The sequence below is a fragment of the Patagioenas fasciata genome, chromosome 13, assembly GCF_037038585.1.
Source record: "Patagioenas fasciata isolate bPatFas1 chromosome 13, bPatFas1.hap1, whole genome shotgun sequence".
NCBI lineage: Eukaryota > Metazoa > Chordata > Aves > Columbiformes > Columbidae > Patagioenas > Patagioenas fasciata.
This window is the reverse complement of record NC_092532.1, coordinates 14,416,010-14,436,310: the sequence shown is the minus strand read 5'-3', so window position 1 is coordinate 14,436,310 and position 20,301 is coordinate 14,416,010. Positions and strand designations below refer to the sequence as shown.

At 54.8% G+C, this 20,301-nt stretch overlaps 2 protein-coding genes across 3 annotated transcripts; one reads left to right on the top strand and one right to left on the bottom strand.

Moving 5' to 3' along the window:
• Window positions 1-117: 117 nt before the first annotated feature.
• On the top strand, window positions 118-4,588 carry TMEM170A (transmembrane protein 170A). The gene is made up of 3 exons (XM_065848449.2): window positions 118-285; window positions 382-552; window positions 1,168-4,588. Exons 1-3 carry the CDS (start codon window positions 162-164, stop codon window positions 1,296-1,298), a joined length of 426 nt encoding a protein of 141 aa, XP_065704521.1. The 5' UTR covers window positions 118-161; the 3' UTR covers window positions 1,299-4,588.
• Window positions 4,589-5,272: 684 nt separating this feature from the next.
• On the bottom strand, window positions 5,273-16,753 carry SLC12A3 (solute carrier family 12 member 3). Of its 2 annotated transcripts, XM_065848403.2 has the most exons (28): window positions 15,358-16,752; window positions 14,580-14,667; window positions 13,892-14,221; window positions 13,503-13,649; window positions 13,173-13,248; window positions 12,893-12,988; window positions 12,618-12,757; window positions 12,298-12,408; window positions 11,995-12,106; window positions 11,616-11,746; window positions 11,278-11,362; window positions 10,786-10,940; window positions 10,107-10,214; window positions 9,738-9,861; window positions 9,541-9,642; window positions 9,269-9,424; window positions 9,092-9,191; window positions 8,556-8,667; window positions 7,881-8,021; window positions 7,597-7,703; window positions 7,349-7,431; window positions 7,094-7,165; window positions 6,815-6,916; window positions 6,504-6,615; window positions 6,120-6,206; window positions 5,898-6,033; window positions 5,719-5,786; window positions 5,273-5,429 (listed from the first exon to the last, which is right to left on the bottom strand). In XM_065848403.2, exons 3-28 carry the CDS (start codon window positions 14,189-14,191, stop codon window positions 5,288-5,290), a joined length of 3,105 nt encoding a protein of 1,034 aa, XP_065704475.1. In that variant the 5' UTR covers window positions 14,192-14,221; window positions 14,580-14,667; window positions 15,358-16,752; the 3' UTR covers window positions 5,273-5,287. The 2 variants fall into 2 exon arrangements, with proteins under 2 accessions (XP_065704475.1, XP_071670309.1); XM_071814208.1 differs by lacking the exon at window positions 10,786-10,940 and having other exon boundaries at window positions 9,738-9,827; window positions 15,358-16,753.
• Between the last annotated feature and the right edge of the window lie 3,548 nt (window positions 16,754-20,301).

Below are 20,301 nucleotides of genomic sequence, written 5' to 3'. Positions count from 1 at the left end.
GTGGAGACGGGGCGCGGAGGGCCGGACGCTCCCTGGCGGGCGGGAATTGGCGGGGAGAACTGCCTGTCATAGTGCGACGTTTCCCATTGGCTAGAGCGGGCGGAAGGGGGCGGGCGGAAGGGCAGCCGGCGGATGGCGGCGGCGGCGGGGCCGCTGAGGGGATGGAGGGCGGCGAGCCGGGCGGCGGCGGTGGGGGCCTCCTGCAGCAGATCCTCAGCCTACGCCTGGTGCCCCGCGTGGGAAACGGCACCACCACCTACTCCAGCCCGCTCTCCACCTTCCCAGGTACCTTCCCCGCCGCGGGGTCTGCTTGGAGCTGGGTCGTCCCGCCCCCGCCGCGCTGGAGGCCCCGAGCCCGCCTCACGGCCCTTCTCTCCACAGAGATGTGGTATGGCGTCTTCCTCTGGGCCCTCGTCTCCTCCCTCTCCTTCCACGTCCCGGCCGCGTTGCTAGCGCTCTTCACGCTCAGGCACCACAAGTACGGCCGGTTCATGTCCGTGAGCCTCCTCCTCATGGGCATCGTGGGACCCATCACCGCCGGGATCCTCACAAGTACGGTAGATGCTCGAAAATACTGACTGGGTGGCTCTGTAGGGATCAGAGGTTGCTTTCGGGAGCACATGAAACCGCAGCCTTCCCCAGGGTATAGAGGAGATGAATGTTTTGGCCATATTACCCCCGTTAAAAGAGTTTGACCATCCCACCCATCGAGCCCTTTGATGGGGGTACCAAACGTGCTCATCAGGTGCAGAGTCAGCTGGGCTTTCAGGTTTCTGAGAACTTGGAGAAAAAACACTTATAGTTTTGGTGTTTGTGCCCAGAACTGGGTAATTCTTGCAGCCTGTGGGCTCTGCTGTAGAGCATCTTGTGATGAGAGTAAGTCCAAAACCGCCCCAACCTCCACACCTTCTGGAGGCCGCAGCAGTTTTACCACCAGTTTACCCACTGCCACCAGCGTGTTTGTTACTGGCTGAGGTTTGTCATGGTAAACACTGTCTGACATTTCTGCCAGCGGGTGCACAGGGGTTCAGGGCTCTGCCACACAGACCCCCCCTGTTCTCTGCCCCAGATCCTCTGAGACTTCCCCCTTCCTCCTTTTGGTACAACAGTGTCTGTCTTGCAGTACCCGTCACACACTCATGTTTCAGCTTTTTCCCCTCTCCACAGGTGCTGCCATTGCTGGAGTTTACAGAGCTGCAGCGAAAAAAATGATTCCCTTTGAAGCCCTAATTTTAGGAGTGGGTCAGACGTTCTGCGTGGTGGTGGTTTCATTTCTACGCATTTTAGCCACTCTCTAGCTCTTCCTCAGATGCTGGAGATCACAAATCGAAAGAAAAGCAAAGGTTCTGTCGCCTGCACCGGCTCTGAAGCAAATCATGATGGACCATGACTTGACATGTTCTTCTCCACTGGTTGAAGGATATGTGACAGCCTGCTCCTACCTCTGGTGTGGCTTGAAATTAAGCTAAAAATTGTGATTTTTTTGTTACTTTTTGGTAACATTAAGTGCCAAGTGAAGCTTTGTTTCTCTGGAGAATGGGAAAAGGGCTTCCAGAGGAAGAGGCCCACGTATCTTTTACCAGTGATGAATTGTAGCAACAGGACGTGGTGAAGATGTGACACCATCTGTTCTGGGGTGGCGGCAGCACTAGAGCGATGTGGTGTCTTCAGAGCTCACTTAATGCTTTGACCTCTTACTGCTTTGTTAGCAGTGAACCTGAAGCTCTTTTAATGTGAATATTTTAAATTAGAAACTTAATTTGTTCTCCCCCTGGCCCCAGCGTCCTAACACCAGGTCTTGGTCGCAGTGAATTTGGGAGCAACAAAAGGAAAAATCATTTTAGATGAATGAAAGTGCAAATTAATGGCCAAGAGCTGTGACTATGAATGCTGCGGCAGGGGAAATAATCTATGTAAAAAGGATTGCTATTTTTGTGAATTTTATTAGGGTGAAGCTCTTGACGCACTGTGCACCTTCTGCCCAAGAGGCGCAGCACAGCAGAATGGCTGCTGCCCATGCTGGAAACCCCCGGGGGGTGCGTGAGCATGTGCAGCTGCTTCTCAGGCTCTGAAGGAGATTCGTACATTTCAATTCTCTGTTTTCCTTTTACTTGCTGATCATGTTTATGTGGGTGTGGCAGATTAGGGCGTCTTCACTGATGCACAAACGTCGCTGGCTGCTTTGGAGGCTGCACTGGTGAGACCTGCACAGCTGGCACGGGTTGTTGTGACCCGAAGTGGGGAGCACATCCTGTTTTTGGCATCCGACCTGCAGTGTGTGGGTGTGGGGTCCCAGGAGGAGATGCTGAGTCCTGTGGGAGTCCCAGGAGGAGCTTGGTGCTTCCCATGTCCATCAGGGATGAGCCATGTGAACACAGCCCCCAACCAACCCTTACTGGCAGCAGGGTCTCCTCTAATGAATTATTTTAGTTTGTTTTCGGTGACTTTTAGGTAACTCTCAGCTCTGGCCCAAAGCCGTGCCATGTGGCCGGGGCTCTCAGGTAGCTGGCTGGGCACTTTCTGGGGATTTGGTTTTTTGGGGCCCTGGGGAAGCTGCGGTTGAATCCCAAGGATGTGGTGTGACCAGCCTGTGGCTTTACATGGTCCATGCTGACATTTGTGTGGGCTGTTATGGGAAGGCACCATCTTTGTCCACCATCCCAGGACACACATCCTGACTGTTTTTGCTGAACTCTGGTTTCCAAACCAGCTCACCTTTTGTACCTGCAACATTTCGTAAGGCCAGTTGTCTGCCATGAACCCCATGTGCTCTCTGCTGAAACAACCCTCAACAGGGCCCTATGTTTATCATGAAAAAGAATTTCTCTCCATGTACTAACTTTTCTGGAATGGTCTCTTGACAGCTGAGGGCAAGAGGTGTTTTCCAGGAGTACTTACTGAGGTTACTCTAAATTCAGGGACTAAAGCTGTGCATTTTAGGAAAGACTTTAATGTGAATCCTTCTCCTTAGGTGTGTGAGGTCAGAGTGAACATATACTAAACCCTGGATCTTCGAAGTGCCCCATGTGCTGTGCTGCTTCTAGAGAGCTGGTCTTAGAGGAGGTTTTGTGTTGGACATTAGGAAAAGGTTCTTCACCCAGAGGTGCTAGACACTGGAACAGGCTCCCCAGGGACATGCCACAGCCCCAAGCTTGGCAGTGTTCAAGAAGCGAATGAACAACACCCACAGACACATGGTGTGAATTTTGGGGTTGTCCTGTGCAGGGACAGGAGTTGGACTGGATGATCATTGTGGGTCCCTCCCAGCTCAGGACATTCTGTGATTCTTACTGTGGCATCCCCCAGGGGAATGCTGGGCCCCTCCTCCCTCATCGCTTCTGCCCCCAGTGAAAAAGCAGGAACAATGACCTCTCTAGATGTCTTTCCCCTTCCCACTTTGTATTTCAAATGGCTGCAGACACGGTGTGTGCTCGGAGTGCCTGGTTTCATTCACGTGAATTATCCTGGATGGATTGTGACTTAGACTGGGCAGGTCTGGCCTTACCTTTCAGGTGATGCTAGAAATCAGTGTCCTGGGCACCCACCGAGGTCCCTCTGCCCTGGTGCCTGATGGCCCTCAGTAGCTGATTGCAACTGGGAAAGTGCTTTATCAGTGTGTCACGTGGTGCGGGACGAGGACAGTTCTGCAGTTAATGGGACAGGCAGGACACAAATCCAAGCTGTTAATTGCTCAGAACAAATGAAAAAAAAAATGCTCAGTAAAACCACTCAGTGCTGGGCAGACTGAAAACCTTTTTTCTACCCATTGTCATCTCCTAAAAGTCTGGGTTTTTTTTTGGGGGGGTGGAATCTGCTTCACTTCAAGAGTTGGTAGCTTGGCCACTGCTTTGAAGTTGAGTGCTCGGAGCTGGTGGTGCCTCTCTGTGCCCAGGAGCCCTGAAATTTTCAGGGAATTCATGCATAAGTGGCGAAGAATCAGCTGCTGACCTGTCTGGACAGGTATTAGTGCTGGAGGTGAGTTCTTTGTGCCACCTCGGTACTCGCAGAGCATCCTCCGCTCCCCTGGCTGCCTTCCTGCCCTCCCTGTCTGGTAAAACCAGCTCCAGACGGGGAGGAGGAGCAGTCTGGAGTTGATGCACGAGCTCCATGACTGCTGGCAGATTCCTCCCCTCTCACCACAGCGTTTTAGTCTTCCCTTTGTGTTCTTTTATCCTAAATGAGGCGAGCGGAGGAATCCCTTCAGTTTGCAGCGGGTGTCGGTAGACTTTACTCTGTCAAACTTGCCAAAAGCTGCCAAGAGCTTGTAAAAATGTCAATGCTGAGGGTGTCCTGGGCCAGGCGGTGCTGTGAGCCCCTGGGCCAGGAGCACTGGTCAAGGGAACACTGTGCAGAGAAGCCGCCTGCCCTGAAGAGATGTTGCTGCTGGAGCTGAGACTCCTGGCCCTGCTTTCTGTGTGCGAACGTCCTCTGTGCAGGGCTGGTTGAGGAACCGCCTGACTCCCTGTCCCACTAACGCCCACAGCTGTTGTGAACAAATCTTTGTATGATAGAGAACTCTGTAAATTTTATTTTTCTACTGACACTTCTAATCCTGGTGGTGATTATCAGTAAATTCTGTAACAACTGAGGTGAAAGGAGTTGTGTGTTTCTGCTGCAGGGTGACAAGGGGACCTGGGTTGTGTTTTTGGAAGTGAGCCTTGCTTCTGCCTCACACGGGGCAGGTTTCTCTCTCCCTGGGCAATCTGTGCTGGTAAATGTCGTGGTTCTAGGGGTTTATTGTGTCTCTCTCCATCCGGGCTGGACATGTGCCAGTAGCCAGGCACTGCAGCTTGAGGTGACATCATGCTGCTGCTTGGCCATTGGGGATGGGAGTCCCCATCCCTGAGGGGAGGTGCAGGGTCCCCACAGCCCCAGGGCTCGTTGCTGACCCCTCGGGGTTGTTCTTGGCCCGGGGGTGGCTTTGCTGGGGCTATGGGTCAGTCCCCACACATCACTTGGGCTCTCCTGGGAGGGCAAGGTCCCACTGTCCCTTGCTGCTCTCAGGATGGGACACCATGTCTCACCTGCATGGCTCCAGCTAAACCCAGGGCTGGAGCAACACCTGTGCTATGAGTCTTGTGTTATTTTATATCTATAAACAACCTACAAAGATTTAAACCAGGAAAACAGTCTTTGTCAGAGGCTGGCAGCTATAGGCGGCCGACATTTCCCAAGAGCTGGTGACCACACATTTGGCTGCTCCCCCAGACCCCCAGGCAAGTCTGCTATGGGGTCAAAACTGGCCTGAAAAACGCACATCCTGAGCCAGCAGTGATCCACGGGGGCTTTATTGGCAGTAAAAGGTCAGCACGTTCTCCTGGTTCCCGCGGGTGAGGATGACAGGGGGTCTCAGGTCCTGCGAGAGGGTCTCCAGCCAGGCCATGTAGAGAGAGCTGGGGCAGCGACCCTTCCTGCCGACGGGCAGCGTGCTGCGGCCGCAGCAAGCACCGTGTCAGGCACAGCTGCCCAGGCCGAGCCCCCTCCTTACCCTCCTCTCAATCCCCCACTAATTTGCAGAATATTTCCCTAAAAAGGGGCAGCGCCACATCCTCCTCCTCAACAGGACCTGGGCTGGGCCCCTTGGTGCCCTCCAAGGGCTGTTCCGGGGGTACTGCACCGCCCAGCTGCAGTGCCGGGGTGTCTGTCTGGGACATCCCTGAGCAGGGAAACATCAAGAGGGACCATTTCTATGGGACAAGGGTGTTTGCTGGCACCTACATGGCTATGAGCACCGCGTCCCGTGAGTAATCCAGCAAAATCTCGTTCAGCCTCACTTGTCGGAGCGACTGCGGAGCAAAGAGGATTGACAAATGCAGAACGGTTGTTTGCAAAAAGACTGAATTCTGTCTCAAAAGCAGGAGACCCTTTGCAGGAGCTTCCCCCAGCACTGGTGCTACCTTGGCTCTGTTTTTATTGACCTCCTCATCTGAAATCTTCCAGGGACAGCCCTGCCTCATCTCGGCCACTGTGGCCTCATCTTTGAAGCCATCGTTCAGCCTGAAGGGAGCGATCAGGTCGTCGAACCTCTTGATGCTGCAAGACAGGCAAGTGGTGCTGTGGAAATGGGTCCAGGCGAGTTTGGGGGTCAGGGGGAGGCACAAGGGTGGGGTGGTGGTTACTGCTCTGGTCGGGGTTTCTGGTTGATGTCAGGGAGGACATGGACCTCATGGAAGTTGAGGCGGAACTTGCTCAGCAGTGAGACAATCCTGCCAGAGGGAAAAAAAGACATATTTTCCAAAAACCAGCAGGGCACGGCAGCTCCGGCAGGGGCTGACCTGGCACGTCCCCACTTTGCACCTGGGCCTTTCCCACCCCACAATCCAATTGATTCTTGGAGGAGCGAGGCAGAACAACCAGGTTGGAGCCCACAGATCCCGTCACAGCAAATCCTGGGGGGGTTTGGAGCAGGGGGGCAGCAGCTCCTGCCACCAGCCCATGGGGACAGTGATGGTGGCCATGTGGCTGTGAGGGGCCGCGGGGCACAAGCAGGTGCCATCACTTACGCCTTCCTCTCCTCGTCCATCCTGTTGATCTGCCCACCGACAAACACCCGGATTTTGCACTTTCCCCACCGCTTCTTGCGCCCCAGAAGGTAGGGGATGAGCAGTGTGAGACCTGTCCCCAAAACACCCGATGGCACATGTGGTGGTGGTGACCCCACGGGCTCACCAGTGCTGTCTCAATGCCAGATGCCAGGGGTGCCCTGGCACCATTTGGCAAGGACTGAGCCCTCCTGGGTACCATGATGGAGGTGCTGGGGTTGCATTAGCTGGACAGATGGCAAAGAGCCGCAGCAGCCAGAGGTGAAGGTTACCTCCATCATCGAAGAGCCAGTAAATATCGATGGTTTTCTTGCCCTGCTCGCTCTGGAAGATGGTGTTTGCCTGCTGCTCGCCAGCCAAGGTGGTGGGGTCCGCTGCCAGGGCAAGAGGGTCCCAGTGTTGACAAGGGGCACTGACAGCCTTTGGGAAAGGCACTGCTTCCTCCTGGCCCAGCCCTGCTCCCCAAAACCCACACCCCTGCCTGCAAACCTGGCCCCCAAAAATAATCTTTGGACCTGGGGATGCTCCGGGCAGCCCCCAACCCAACCAACCTGCGCCCGAGGCTGCTCTGCTGCTGGCACCGTTCTCCTTGGAGTGCTCGGCTGCCTCAAATGTGGGGTTCACTGGGGAGGGAGAAGAGCACAGGCAGCAAGGCAGTGCCCTGCTGTCCGCATCCCCTTTGGTCCCAGCCCTGGAGTGATGTCCCCACCAGGACTGTGAGCTTCTCCTGGGGACACAGTGCTGGCTGGCACATCCTACAGCTCCAGCACATCTCTGAGCATCCCTGGCTGCCCAAAATGGCTTACCGTGAGCCTGCATCACTCGGGAAACATTCAGCCCATTCTTCATCCTCATTAAGCAAATGCCGTACTTGAAATCAAAGGCATCACTGGAAGGAGGGAGGAGAAGGCAGTTAACAGTGGCCGGCTCATGTCAGGTGGCACTGCCAGCCCAGTGGACCCTGCACATGTGGCTGCAACGTTCCCACACCCAACGGCAGGGTCACCGCCAGGTGCCAGTGTCCCTTGGGGCGGAGAAGCCAGCGTGGCCGTACTGCAGGATGCCCACGTAGTCCTCCAGGCTCTGCGGGGACGCCGTCCGCCAGTTCCTCTTGTAGCCCAGCACCAGGGTGTTGGGTCTCATCCTCCCAAGGCCAGCAGCCTACAGACAGATGTCCCCATGAGACCCTTCTGCAGGGACAGAGGGATGCAGGTGGTGTCAGTCCACAGGGGAGCGATGCAAAGAGGGTGTTTGGAGGTTGAGGAGTGAGGTCAGAGCCCCCTGAGCAGTGACTGAAGAGGATGGGCCGTGACAGTCAATGGCTGATGGTGGTTCTACCTGGATGAGCATTTGGACACCACTTCTCAGATCCTCAGCCACCACATCTGTGTAGAAAGCCTTGATCTTCCTCTTCATAAGCCACTTGGTGTGGCCGTCTGCCGTCAGCCGGGACTCCGGCATCTTCAGCTTCCGTGGCCCCTGGCGGGAGGAAGGGCAGGGGCTCAGGCACCGGCAGCACCTTCCAGCTGGTGGTGTCACCACCAAGGATCTCCAGCTCCCCTCTTCCCCAATTATGGGCAAGACCTGTGTGTAACCACCGCACACATGGGAGGTTGCAGTCACAGCAACAAAAACAGTGAATTTGGGACCCAACAGCCAGCGCACATGACGCCAGCAGCCCCATGGCTGCGGATGAGCTGGTATTTGTGGCACCGCGTGTCCTAAATTGCTTTTGAAGCCTCAGGGCTGCCCTGTCCTCTGAGCAACCACCTTGTCCTACCGCATCTTTGCTTTGGCAATTAATCAGCAAGGAGAAGCCATTAGCCCACAGGGACATCCCAGTACTTCATTAATATCACTTACCAAGCTGGAAAGTCTTCCAGACAAACATTTCATCATAAACAGGCACATTTCAATCCCCCCCCAGAACACATCTGCATTTCCCAGCCCTCTGCCCACAGGTGGCTGGAGCCCCCAGGACAAGGAACCAAACGGCTTTTGCAGGTGACTCACGATCAGCACGTTACCACAGACCATCAGGCTGAGGTTCTTGGTGAACGTCCCCACGAAGTCCACCAGGGCTGGGCGGAAATTGGGAGGGCCGGTCAGCACCAGGCACTGTGGTCTGCAGGCAGGGGGGAGAAGGGGGCAAAGGCTGGTACTGTGGGGGCACCGAGCCTCTCTGGGACAAACTGTGCCTCTTCTCCCATGCCTGGCCAGTGGCACCTATAGGGAGCTTCTTCAGGATGAGATAAAATCATGTGGCTGAGGGTCCAGCCTCACTCTTTGGTCTTTTTATATCTGATGAGGCCAATGTGTCTGTATCTTCCTGGTGTGGAGAATGCCAGGTTTGCCCAGCTTCCCATCTCTGCTCACACGGCAGACGTGGGATTTTGGAGACAGCCACATTTTGCTGGGGTTCCTCATTACCAAGGATGGTGGTGAAAATGTGGCCATGTGCATGTAGCATCCTGGGTTTGCTGGTGGCAGTGGCTGGCTCTGCGTCCCCCCCTCCCTGTGTGCCCAGCACCACGCCAAGCCGCCCTTGCCTGTAATTCTTGATGTGGTCATCCACTTCGCTCAGCCCCACCGAGTAGTTGAGGGCCATGTTGTACGAGCTGGCTTGAATGGAGGAGCCCCAGTTGATGTCTGCGTGGGGAAGATGGATTAGCAACAGGGCCAGACACCTCCTGGAGCATCGGTGGTGCTGGGTTACTGCCACGCACCCGGCTTTTTGTAGAGGACATATCCCAGGAGGAAGATGATGATGCCGAGGGCAATAAGGGCTGCCCACCAGGTCAGCAGGAACATGATCACCACTGAGATGGCGGCCCCGAAGAGCGCAGCCCACTTGCTGTAATACCGAAAGGAGGGTCGCCAGCCTGCACGAAACACAGACAACGGCCACTGCCGGGACGGGGAGCCGGACGGGGAGCCACAGGGCATGGCACAGCATGGCATAGCATGGCACAGCATGGCACAGCATGGCACAGCCCACCTGGGGAGTTGGTGATGGAGGCGTGGAAGCAGCTGAAGTTGATGAGGGCGTAGGAGCAGAGGAAGAAGTTGGAGATGATGGGGGCGATGGCGTTGAGCTCAGCTGCAGAGGAGGTGGAGGGTGAGTCATCTGTGGTGGGGACTGAGCCACTCAGCTGGCGGCGGGCACAGGAGGGCACTGGGGTGGTGAGCACCTACCGATGAGGATGAAGCCAACAGCGATGACATAGGTGAGCATGTAGCCACGGATGGGCTCACTGTTCCTCCCATAGCCTTTCCCGAAGAAGCCTATGAGAGGGTAGAGCTGGTCCCTGCAGAGACACTGCGGGGAGAGACACACTGGGGACAGTGGCTTCACTGAGGACATGGGGTGACAGTGCCGTGGTGGATCTTGCACCCCCAAGAGCAGAGGCTGAACTAGCCTTGTGCCTTCACTTAGGGCAGCATCATCCTTGCTCCAGGGCTGCTCATGGCCACAAATCCCCACAGCGCTGAGTGCGCCCAGGAGCATCACCCACTGCCAGGGATGGGATGGGAGCTGGGGACGTGGACACAGCATCCCCTCACCTGGAAGACTTTGGGGGCTGAGACGAGGCAGGCCAGCGCCGAGGAGAGGGTAGCACCGAAGATCCCCGCTGTGATGAGGGGGCCGAATCCGGACACCATGCTCATGCTCTGCCCCAAAACCAGGCAGTCAGGAACCCTGGCACCCCCAGCACCAACCTCCACTCTGGTCCTGAGGGATTTCCAGCCCCTGGGCCCCATCTTGCTACACTCAGAGCTTTTCCGTTGACATTATTCAGGCAGCAAAGTGCAGCCGTGTCCAAAAGCAATCCAAAGAATTGTGTCCAAAGAATCGTAGAATCATTTTGGCTGGAAGAGACCCTCAAGATCATTGAGTCCAACCATTAACCCAACACCATCACTAAACCACGTGCCTAAGAACCTCATCTACGTGTCTTTTAAACCCCTCCAAGGGATGGTGACTCCACCACTGCCCTGGGCAGCCTGTTCCAATGCCTGACAACTCTTTTTGGGAAGAAATTTTTCCTAATATCCAATCTAAACCTTGCCTGGGGCAACTTGAGGCCATTTCCTCTTGTCCTACCAAGGAAGACGTGCTCCCTGCTGCATCCAAGGTGCTTTAATGACATGGGTGCCTCCTGGGATGCCAGGAAACCCATCCCTTGCAGCACAAACCCAACCACGAGCGCGAACTGGGATGGGTGATGGCCCTGAGCAGCACCTGGTAGTAGTTGCTGAGCCCGTATCGGCAGCTCTGCCGCTGGGCGCAGGCAGTGAAGTTCCAGCCGAAGGCGCAGGCCAGCCCCTCGCAGCCTGGCGAGCCCACGGCCACGCTGTCGTTCAGGCTGCCCGAGGCGTCCCGGACCACGCAGGCGCCTGGGGGGACACACAGCCCCCTCAGCACTTGCTCCCCTCCAGCCCCCGGCACAGCTGGAGCGGGGTTGGCATCTCTGTTTCACACAACCCATCCCCACGTTCTGCTGCCTGGGACACCCCCCAAGTCCCTGCTGTGGGGCTGCCCCACTGCACAGTGGCTGTGAGCAATGCCATGAGCTGCTTTGCCCACCCAGGAGGACTTTGCCCCCCGTGAGGTTTGGCACCCCCAGCGCTTGCCGCAGGGTATCAGTACCAGCTCCCACCACATGCATCCTCCCAGGCCACCCATTTCAGGCGACAAGGTCGCACCCAGCTGACCCAACGATGTGCCACTTACCGATCGTAGCAGAAAGTGCCAGGTATGACATGGTGGTCCAGAAGATGGCCATCAAAGTGCCCTTGGGGATGGCCACAGCGGGATCCTGCCCAAGGGAGTCACAGAGAGATGTAAAACAGCTTTTCCAGCAGCAGCGCTAAAACGGCATTTTAACTGCGGCTGCTGTAGAAGAAGAATTTTAATTTATTGCGACACAAAGCTGCAGAGCATCTCCCAACTGAGCCTTCCACAAAGTTTCCAAAATAGAGTCTAAAAGTCAGATCAAAATTAACACCCTGGGGAAAACAGGGCTTGAGCCCTGAGAAATGCCGACTCAGGCGGCAATAGTCAAAACCCACCTTCAGGTCACCTGAAATGTTGGCCCCAGCCAGGATGCCGGTTGCCGATGGGAAGAAAATTGAAAACAAGCTGAAGAAGGAGCCTTCGGGTCCGCGCCAGTTGGGCACGAAGTTCTGGGCAAAGATGTCAGCTGGGGAGGAAGCAGAGGAGAAGCATTTGGGGCCTCCCAACCGCCTTTCTCTTGGCTGAAGCATCTCAGCACTAGGTGGAGACACATCACTCATGGTGGGTAACCCATGGGAGGAAGACATCATGTTTCTAATGACATCTTCCAGAAAAGAGCACTTTCCCATAGCAAACTTCTCGCCCAACGAAGAGCGGGGCTCCAGCGATGTGCTTGGACCTGTTGAGCGTAACCCCAACCTGTGGCGGACCCACCTCGGTAGCTGAAGAAGCCCTTTGATTGCTTCTCGGCAGTAGCTGGGATCACCGTCCCCACCAGATAATTTATGAAGGAAACCAAGATGACCAGGAAAAACAGTATCTGTGCCTGCCAGAGCGGAAAGAGCTGGCTGAGTGATTGGGGTTTGGGCACTGAGCGGCTGAAAAACTCATTAGGAGAAACCCTTGACTGTTTTTGGGGAGCTATGGGCATCCTCCACTCCTTGGATGCCCAGTGGGCAGCAGGGACAGCTCTTACCAGCCCAGGGAAAGAAGGTGAGTCCAAGAAGTGAGCATTACCTTGGCCTCCCACTCCATGCCAGCCAGGGAGATGCCCAGCAGCACCGTCACGGTGACAACCCCAATGATGCGGATGTCGTTGGTGGGGTCCACGATGAGGGAGTTGTGCTCCTGCGGAGGGGGAACCATCCACAATGTGAAAATAACCCTTTCCCTTACCAAACCACCAGGATTGCCACAAGTTTTAGCAGCTGGGGTTGATTATTGGTGGCCCAACGTTATCGCAGATGTTGATAATTAATACAGCTTGTGCAGGGAGGAGGTGGGGATGGAGGAGGTGGGGGACAGGACCCAGAGGACACACTGAGCCGCTTTCTTACCTGCAGCAGGTCCCGGACAGTTTCAGCGAAGCCCACAGTGTGCATGGCCACGGCCACTGCGTTGGCGAAGGCAAAGATCAGCCCGATGGAGCCGCCCAGCTCCGGCCCGAGACTCCGCGAGATGAGGAAGTAGGTGCCCCCTGAGGTGACAGGAACACCCTGGGTGTTGGTTGCCTCCCCCCCCCCCAATTTTGGGGCCCTCCTGCACCTCACAACATGTGCCAGGAGTTAACATATGCAGGGCAGCCCCAGGGTGGCTGGAGGGCACACACTACCTGACTTGACTTTGCCGTTGGTGGATATGGCAGAGATGGACAAGCCGGTGATGGTGGTCACCGTCACGGACATCAGGATGATGAGCCATGTCAGGGCTGTGGGCAGAGGGAACCGCTTTGTTCCTGCATCCACCCCAGCCCCACAGAGCACCCCGGCCCCACAGACCCCCCTGCACCACCCCACACTTGATGCTGCCAGAATTTCCACCCCCTCCTGGGTGCTCTGGGCCACAGCGAGCCTGGTGCCACTGTCCTGCCCGTGATGTGCCGCGGCACCCACCAATTCCAGCCTGGGCGGTGATCCAGGGCAAGCGCAAGTAGAGGATGACTCCCCAGATGTTCAGCATGCAGCGGATCTGGGGGGACAGAGAGAGGGACCGGCCATCAGTGTGCAGGCACCGGGGGTTGGCTGGGGCCACACTGGCTCTCCTGCTCCTCCGAGTGAAAACCAGCCCGACACAGAGGGCAGGGAGTTGTTCAGAGTGCTGACACTTGTGAAAAATATATATGTACATTGGGAAAAATGTGATTATGAGGGGCAAACACATCCTGCCTCTGCTTGCAGGGGTGGAAGGACAAGAAAATGCTCTGTGGGACGAGTCACACTCACCATCACACCCTTCACCCATCCGAAGCGGACAGGCTCTGGTGCGGGGGCTTTGCCTGGCTCCCCCGTCGGCTCCTCCAGCCCGGCCTCCACCAGGCCATTGCTCCGCTGCGGGTCGGACACCAGCACCTGGAGGTGGCCCTGGTCGGGCTGCAGAGACAATGGGGACACAGGTGAGGGCGGGCAGGGCTGGAGGCAGCCAGTCAACCCTGGGCGGGGAGAGCTCTGGCTGGGTGCACAGCTGGGAACAGCTGGATTATCCTTCTGGCTTCTCACTAGGTTAATTCTTGGGATGCGTGCATCAGCACGGCATCAAGAAGCGGGTGGCATGGTGCCATGAACACACCGTGGGGACCAGGGGATGCTGATGACACGGCCGAACCCAGCCTTACCTTGAGGATGGAGTGCAGGTCCGCCAGTGAGGGCCTGCCCTTCCTGCCATCGCCCACCCCCTTGCTGTTGGCATAGTGCTCGTAGGCGGGCACCACGTCCACCGTGTTATAGCCAAAGGTCCTGGTGCAGAAGGTGCTGCCAGAGAGGTGGGTGGGGTGGGCGCTGTCACAGCTGGACCCCTCGGCGGGCGCATAGGGACCCCGGCCGCCCTCCTCCGTGCCCACGAGGGTGCTGATGGTGAAGCGGCCGCTGCAGCGGGACGGGGTGACGGGCAGCTCCGGGACAGGCAGCTCGGCCATGGCCCCTGCGCAGGTCCCCGCTGGCGGTGCCTGCCAGGTGATGGATGGGGTGGAGAGGGGCTTGCTGGCTTTATACCCGGCAAAAGCAGAGCAAGGCGACCGGCACCCACCCACCATCATTGCTAACGGGGTAAAAGACTTGGCTTGAACCACCCCAAGCCGGTCAGGGGGAAAAAAATAGCCAGAAGGGATATCAAAACCGCTATAATCAGTATCGCTGACTCACAGTGTTAGATGGAGGTGGCGATAACAGATTTGAGATTAAGTCCCAAGGACAGATCGGCAGAGAAATGCAGTGCCAAGTTTGCCTTCGGCCCTGACCTGGGAACATTCAGTTCCCACCGGGATTTATGATGGGAAATGGCAGCAAACTCCCACACACACTCACCCTTCCCTGGGATACTGCCCCAGACCCGGCAGATCCTGTAAATCATCTTGGCCAGTCTCCGAGTTGCTGTCTGTGGCACTGAGCTATGCTGGATGCAGGAAGGAAAACAGCCACTTTTTCTCACAGTGAAACCAGGAGAGAGGGGACAGTGTGACACTGAGGGATGGGAGGGACGTCCCTGCCCAGGATCTGGTGCTGAGGGGCTGGGAAGGGGATGAAGGCACCAGGGGACATGGAGAAGCAGCAGACACTGCCCCTCTGTGACTGCCCACGGCTGGGGCTGGCAGCAGAGACAGCCCTGGTCCCAGAGCCTCCCGTCCCCTCCCAAACCTGCAGAGGGGGAACCGCTGAACGCTCAGGGTTCAAGACTCCCCCAAACCCCATCAGCCACTTAACCCCTTCCCCACACCACACAAAACAGGAGCTGAGACTGCTCAGCATTCACCATACAGTATGGGCAGGTGAGGATGGGGGAGGGACGGGCATCTTTTATACCTCTGCAGCTCCGCGTCACATGTGCCCTTAAAAGCAGTTACAGATAAGATCAGCGAAGACAGCAAATAAGGCAGGCAATAAAATTTGCAGGCCCAGTCTGCTTTGCAAGTTAATGGAAAATTGGGGCTGCTTGCCCTGCTGCCTCTGGCTGTCTTTTGCATTCATGCACCAATTTTAACGGGGTTTTCGAGGACTCGCTCCAGCCCCCTTGTATTGTTTGTGCACGGACAGACACTGTCCTCAGTTGCACAAGCTCCGCACAGGCCAGCGCACACCTGCTTACCTGGGAGGTCGAAGGCAGGCAGCCCTGCGCGCATCCGCAGGGCTCAGCGCTCCCAGTGCCCGGGCAGCGCGGTGCAAACATCGGCGCAGGCAGCGCTGCTGCCCTTCCTGACACCAGTGTAAGAAACGTTTAACAAAGAACTGTTGTTTTTACATCACTGAGGACCGGGCACCTGACCCCAGCAGGGGGCAAGGACCGAGAGACATCGGACTATGAATCTTTAATGTAAAACAGTCTTTTCCCAGAATATATACTGATGCCTGTATACATACTGATACCTGTATTTACAAGTTAATTTAGGTGGAAGGACTGAGAGATATCGGACTATGAATCCTTAATGTAAAGCACAGTCTCTTCCCGGAATATATACTGATACCTGTACGCATACTGATACCTGTATTTACAAGTTAATTTAGGGGGAAGGGTATTGTATGTAAACTGAGGCAAGCCTCGGGGTAGTGCGTAAACCCTGAAGTACCCAGCCAATGGGGAACAAGGGAGGGAAATTGCGGCCAGGATTTTGGGGGATATAAGCAGGGGCTTTTTGCCCTATTATGTGTGCCAACCTTTAGGTAGAACAGCTGGTGTTGCAATATCGTTATTAAAAAAAAAAAGAAAGGCTTTGCTGAGAGATCCTGCCTGAGCCTATTATATTTGCAAAATCATTGTTTCCTACACCAGGTTTTGTGAACAGGGAGAATGGTGAGATGGGGTCGAGGAAAAATCTTCACTCCAGCACCTCCTGCAACACTCCTGCACAGGGCTGAGCAGCTTCCACTCCCAAACCAACAGAAGCAGCAGCAGACTCATGCACAGCAGGAACGGTTTTATTTTAGAACCTCATTATTTCATTAAAAAATGCTAACTTGCCCAAATCACCGCAAATCACAGAGGTTCTTAAACAGGGGAGGGGGTCTCTCTTAAACACAGCGCGGTCAGAGATGCTCAGGGAGAGCCACGAAGAGTCCAGATGCTGGGTGAAGAGTGAAGTGAGTGGTATGATGCAACCCTGGTGTAGTGAAATAGCCGGATAGTAGGATGCGCTTGTCGTCGGCCTGATTCACAACACCAGCTGCAGCACCAATACCGGGGCTGTCCGGCGCTGGGAGCTGCCAGAAGAGGAGAGCTTTGGGGCACGTCCCTCCAAGCCCTCCGCTCACACGGTGAAGACGTGCCGAGGTGCTTCTGCAGGACTCTCCTTCACTTCCAGCTCATCCCTTGCTTCATTTTGTCTGTTAAATACACCAAATAAACCTGCATCGAGTGAGGCTGAGAATGGTTCAATCAATGCTTTACATATGGCTTCTTTTAAGTTTGCCAGAGCACTATATTCCAACAGGCCTTACGTGAAGGTTTAATTGTCCCATTTCCATCCTGTGGAAGACGGAACCTCCTGCCCTGGGTGACACGGGGGCTCAGAGCTGCAAACCCGTGCTGCCCAGCAGGACTCAGTGTCTTGGCGCTGCAGGGAAGGAAGCCTGGGAAGAGAACACAGATGGTTATCCAGGCGACCGCCGGCAGCCTGCCCTGATGGGGCCAAAGGGATCATCTCCCACCTTCCTCCAAACACTATTTCCAGCCCTCCCAGCTTCAGAGCCAGCCAGGAACAGGACAGAAAAGCTGGTACAGGGACACAAACAGTGGCAGTGTTTGAGCACTGTCCCACCCCAGGGACACAGAACTGGAATTATCAATATCCCCTTCTTTCCTCCCAGCTGGAAGGAAAACAGCTGTTTCCTTGAGAGGCTGGAGCTTATTAGGGTTGGGGAGACACATTAGTGTTGAGAGGGTAACAACAAGAACAAAAATCAATGAAATTCATTCTTTCTGAACACAATTCCCTCAGCTCCTGCAAGGAACAAGGTCCGAGTGCTGCGTCACTGTCTTAGACAGAGGAGACGTGGGAGGTCACAGGGAAGGAGAAGCCACCTCATGTAGCAGGTTTACTCCAGTGAGAGAGTCTGAAAAACAAAACAAAAAGTCAGGATTGAGATGAAATATCTGCAGTCAGTGGGGAAATCCAAGAAAAGGCAGAGGGAGTAAGAACGTATCTCACAGGCTGTGGGCAGTAACCTGACTGTACGACCAGCTGAGCCGAGCATACGCCGGGGTAACAGTGCAGGCACCACTGAAAATATTTAGAAGAATTAATGTTGTTGGAGGGGATAAAAAACGCACAAACACCGAAGAAACTGAGCAGAGAAGACGGAACCACTGACACCAGCTCCACTGCAGTGCTCAGGAGGGGCCCTCAAGGCACCTTTCAGCAGGTTTTCTGCTTCTTGGCAAATGCTACATTCTCACAGGAGATGGCTGTCTCCCATTAGCTCAGTTCGGTTTTTACCAGCAGCCCATGGTTAACCTCTAGGCAGAGCTCTAACTTTTTTTTTTATTGTTCCTTACTGGACAGGTAACATAGAAGTTTAAAATTAATATTTCTAGATTCCACTGCAACTCCACTGTAAATCCAGAGCACATCAACTTGGACCTCGATCATCAGAGGACGTGCAGACTGAAGCTTTAAGAGCTGCTACACTGGTAGTGTGGCATTCATGGATGTTTTGCTACCGATGAGCTGTGCAAACCATGGAAAAAGGAGCTGGACGCTCAGCACAACACTGCTGCACCCGTACCAGGACCGACCATCACACGTTCCCAGGGCAAACTCCTTTTCACTCTTTCCTCGAATCCCCTCTAGCAACACAAAGCATGAGCTGGATGGGACTCAAACCAGTGAGCCCCCCTAAGGGTGAAGGATCTTTATTGCTGAGGATTAGTCCTGGAGTAGGAAAAAGCAGATGAAATTATCCTAAATTTAATCTGCAGTATTCATCTGTACCTTTGTCTTGTATCAAGGGCCAGAGCTCCACTGACCTGGAGAAGATTTATCGGTTTACACTAACAATAAATTCAGCTCAGATGAATGTCCACAGCTCTGCTGCAAACCGTGCCCGGTGAACTACAAACACAAGCTTGTTCAGAGGTTGCTGCACACTACCGCAATTTCCAGTGCGACCTGTGCGAGGCGAGAGAAGCCCTTTGTGCACGAGGAACGTGGAGGGAGCTCTCGCTGTGCCCCTGACAGCATCACGCTGTAAGAACAAGCGCTGCTCCCTGTTGCAAAGGGAGTGCTCAGTGTCACCACCTTTGAGCAGGCTGCTCGAAACACAATGTAAGAATTTAGTGACACCCCAAAAAGCAGATAAAATATTTAGAAAACCAAGGCTAAGGCTGCACAGCAGTAAAGTAGGGGTACAAAGGGTTACGAACTCTGCTTCAGCAGCAGCAGGTCTGCTGGTCAGAAACCCAAGGGAGCAGAACCAGGTTTTCTCTCCAGCAGAACAAGCCTGGGGTGGAGAGAAAACAGTGACATCTGGAAAACCACGGGTGTGCCTGATTCAGCAAAGCACCAGTACGTGCATCAGCATCTACCTCAATGCGGCAAAGCCCCTAAGGTTGTGCAGAGGAGAGCCAAGTTTGCCAAAGCCAGGCCTAGGTGTGGAGCTGGAACCTGCTGCTCTCGGGAATGCGGCCAGACGGATGGGCTGCAGCGTTCACAACCTGCACAGGAGCAAGAAGAAATCACAGGACAATCAACAATTGAATTCCAACTGTCTGTGGCACCTTCCATTACACCCGTAACCTCTCTTGTCTGAACCAGGGCTGGGCCTCTCCTTTCCAGGGTTAGTCCCTGGGGTTTATTTCCTCTATCTGTGCATCACAGAAGGACCATCTTGGCTTTCCAAAGTATGAAATAATTCAGTTTCTACTTAGCTTAGAAGGCACCAGAGGCTGGAGTCACACCAACTGAGCATCAAAGCAGCTAACTTGCCACAGCCCTTTTACTGACACCTGTGAAGGCTGAGAAGCACCCGAAAGCATCTGCTACAGTCATCCTCAAAAGGCAGACAGAAAAAAAGGCAACTCACGACTTTTGCAAGGTTCATAGGTTTGACATCGGAAACTTGCCAGTGAGGCAGCACGATAGCTCAGCTGAGCAGGGGATGGGCAAAAGGCAACAAGGTCCTGCAAATGGCAGCAGTAAGAGTGGAGTGCCAAAGGACTCCCGTCCCTGTGTGAAGGGTGGAGGGAGAGGGAATTCCAGCAGGGAACCGGCCTTTGCTCTTCTGAACAGACCCGGGCAGACACTGTCCCTCTCCTGCTCAGGTCAGCGGTCGCCCCAGGACAGGTACAGCCCCGCCAGCCTCTCGGTACGTGAGGTGGTTTGATGCGAGGAGTAACCTGGAGACAGGGGCCGAGTGCCAGCAAGAAAAACGCAGGAAGAGGGTTTATCCTGCAGGACTGTATGCGGGACAACCCCGGCCCAAGCAGGACTGTCTGCAAGTGTCAGGAAAGGTGCCTTGCTCCGCCACCTGTTTTTTGGATGAATTTTCAACTGAGACGTACTAAGAAGCACTCCCACATGAATACACCAGAAACGTTAATAACTAATAAAGCTTTCCACACTCACCTGTTTGACATTCTGTCAGTAATTCAATTCTACCTCCCCAAGTAGCTCTTTAATAACTCACCAAATCCCTTTTGCTTATAAGGTGTTGTCCAGGTCTCTCTCGGCCTTCAGCTGAAACCATCTCGAACACGCTGCAGGACCCTCAGTCCCAGACACAATCCCGGCTCTGCTGCTGGGAGCCCCAGCAGCCAGTTTGCCAGTGCCACAAGACACAGGTTTGGGTGGCGTGGCAAGCCATCCCTTCACTGCCTGTCCAAAGCTTGACAAAATTTACGCTACAACATTTCTGGTGGAAAAAATAATTAGGAAATTGTCATCAAGTCAGTCAAATATCCCTCTATGCCATCAAATTTAGATATTGCAAAACAGAGATTGTCTTCCACGACAGCGATAAACATGGAAAGGTTGAAATCTGCCCCTACATTTTGTTGCTTGTTCTGTATCCAGAACTACACATGTTCCCATGTCCCAGT

Coding starts and splice junctions, on each gene's coding strand:
- TMEM170A (XM_065848449.2), top strand. CDS start 162: ATGGAGGGCGGCGAGCCGGGCGGCGGCGGTGGGGGCCTCCTGCAGCAG. Junction 286..381: donor CCCGCTCTCCACCTTCCCAG/GTACCTTCCCCG, acceptor TTCTCTCCACAG/AGATGTGGTATGGCGTCTTC. Junction 553..1,167: donor CACCGCCGGGATCCTCACAA/GTACGGTAGATG, acceptor CCCTCTCCACAG/GTGCTGCCATTGCTGGAGTT.
- SLC12A3 (XM_065848403.2), bottom strand. CDS start 14,191: ATGGCCGAGCTGCCTGTCCCGGAGCTGCCCGTCACCCCGTCCCGCTGC. Junction 12,989..13,172: donor CACCGCCCAGGCTGGAATTG/GTGGGTGCCGCG, acceptor CTCTGCCCACAG/CCCTGACATGGCTCATCATC. Junction 12,409..12,617: donor CTGTCCGGGACCTGCTGCAG/GTAAGAAAGCGG, acceptor CCCCCTCCGCAG/GAGCACAACTCCCTCATCGT.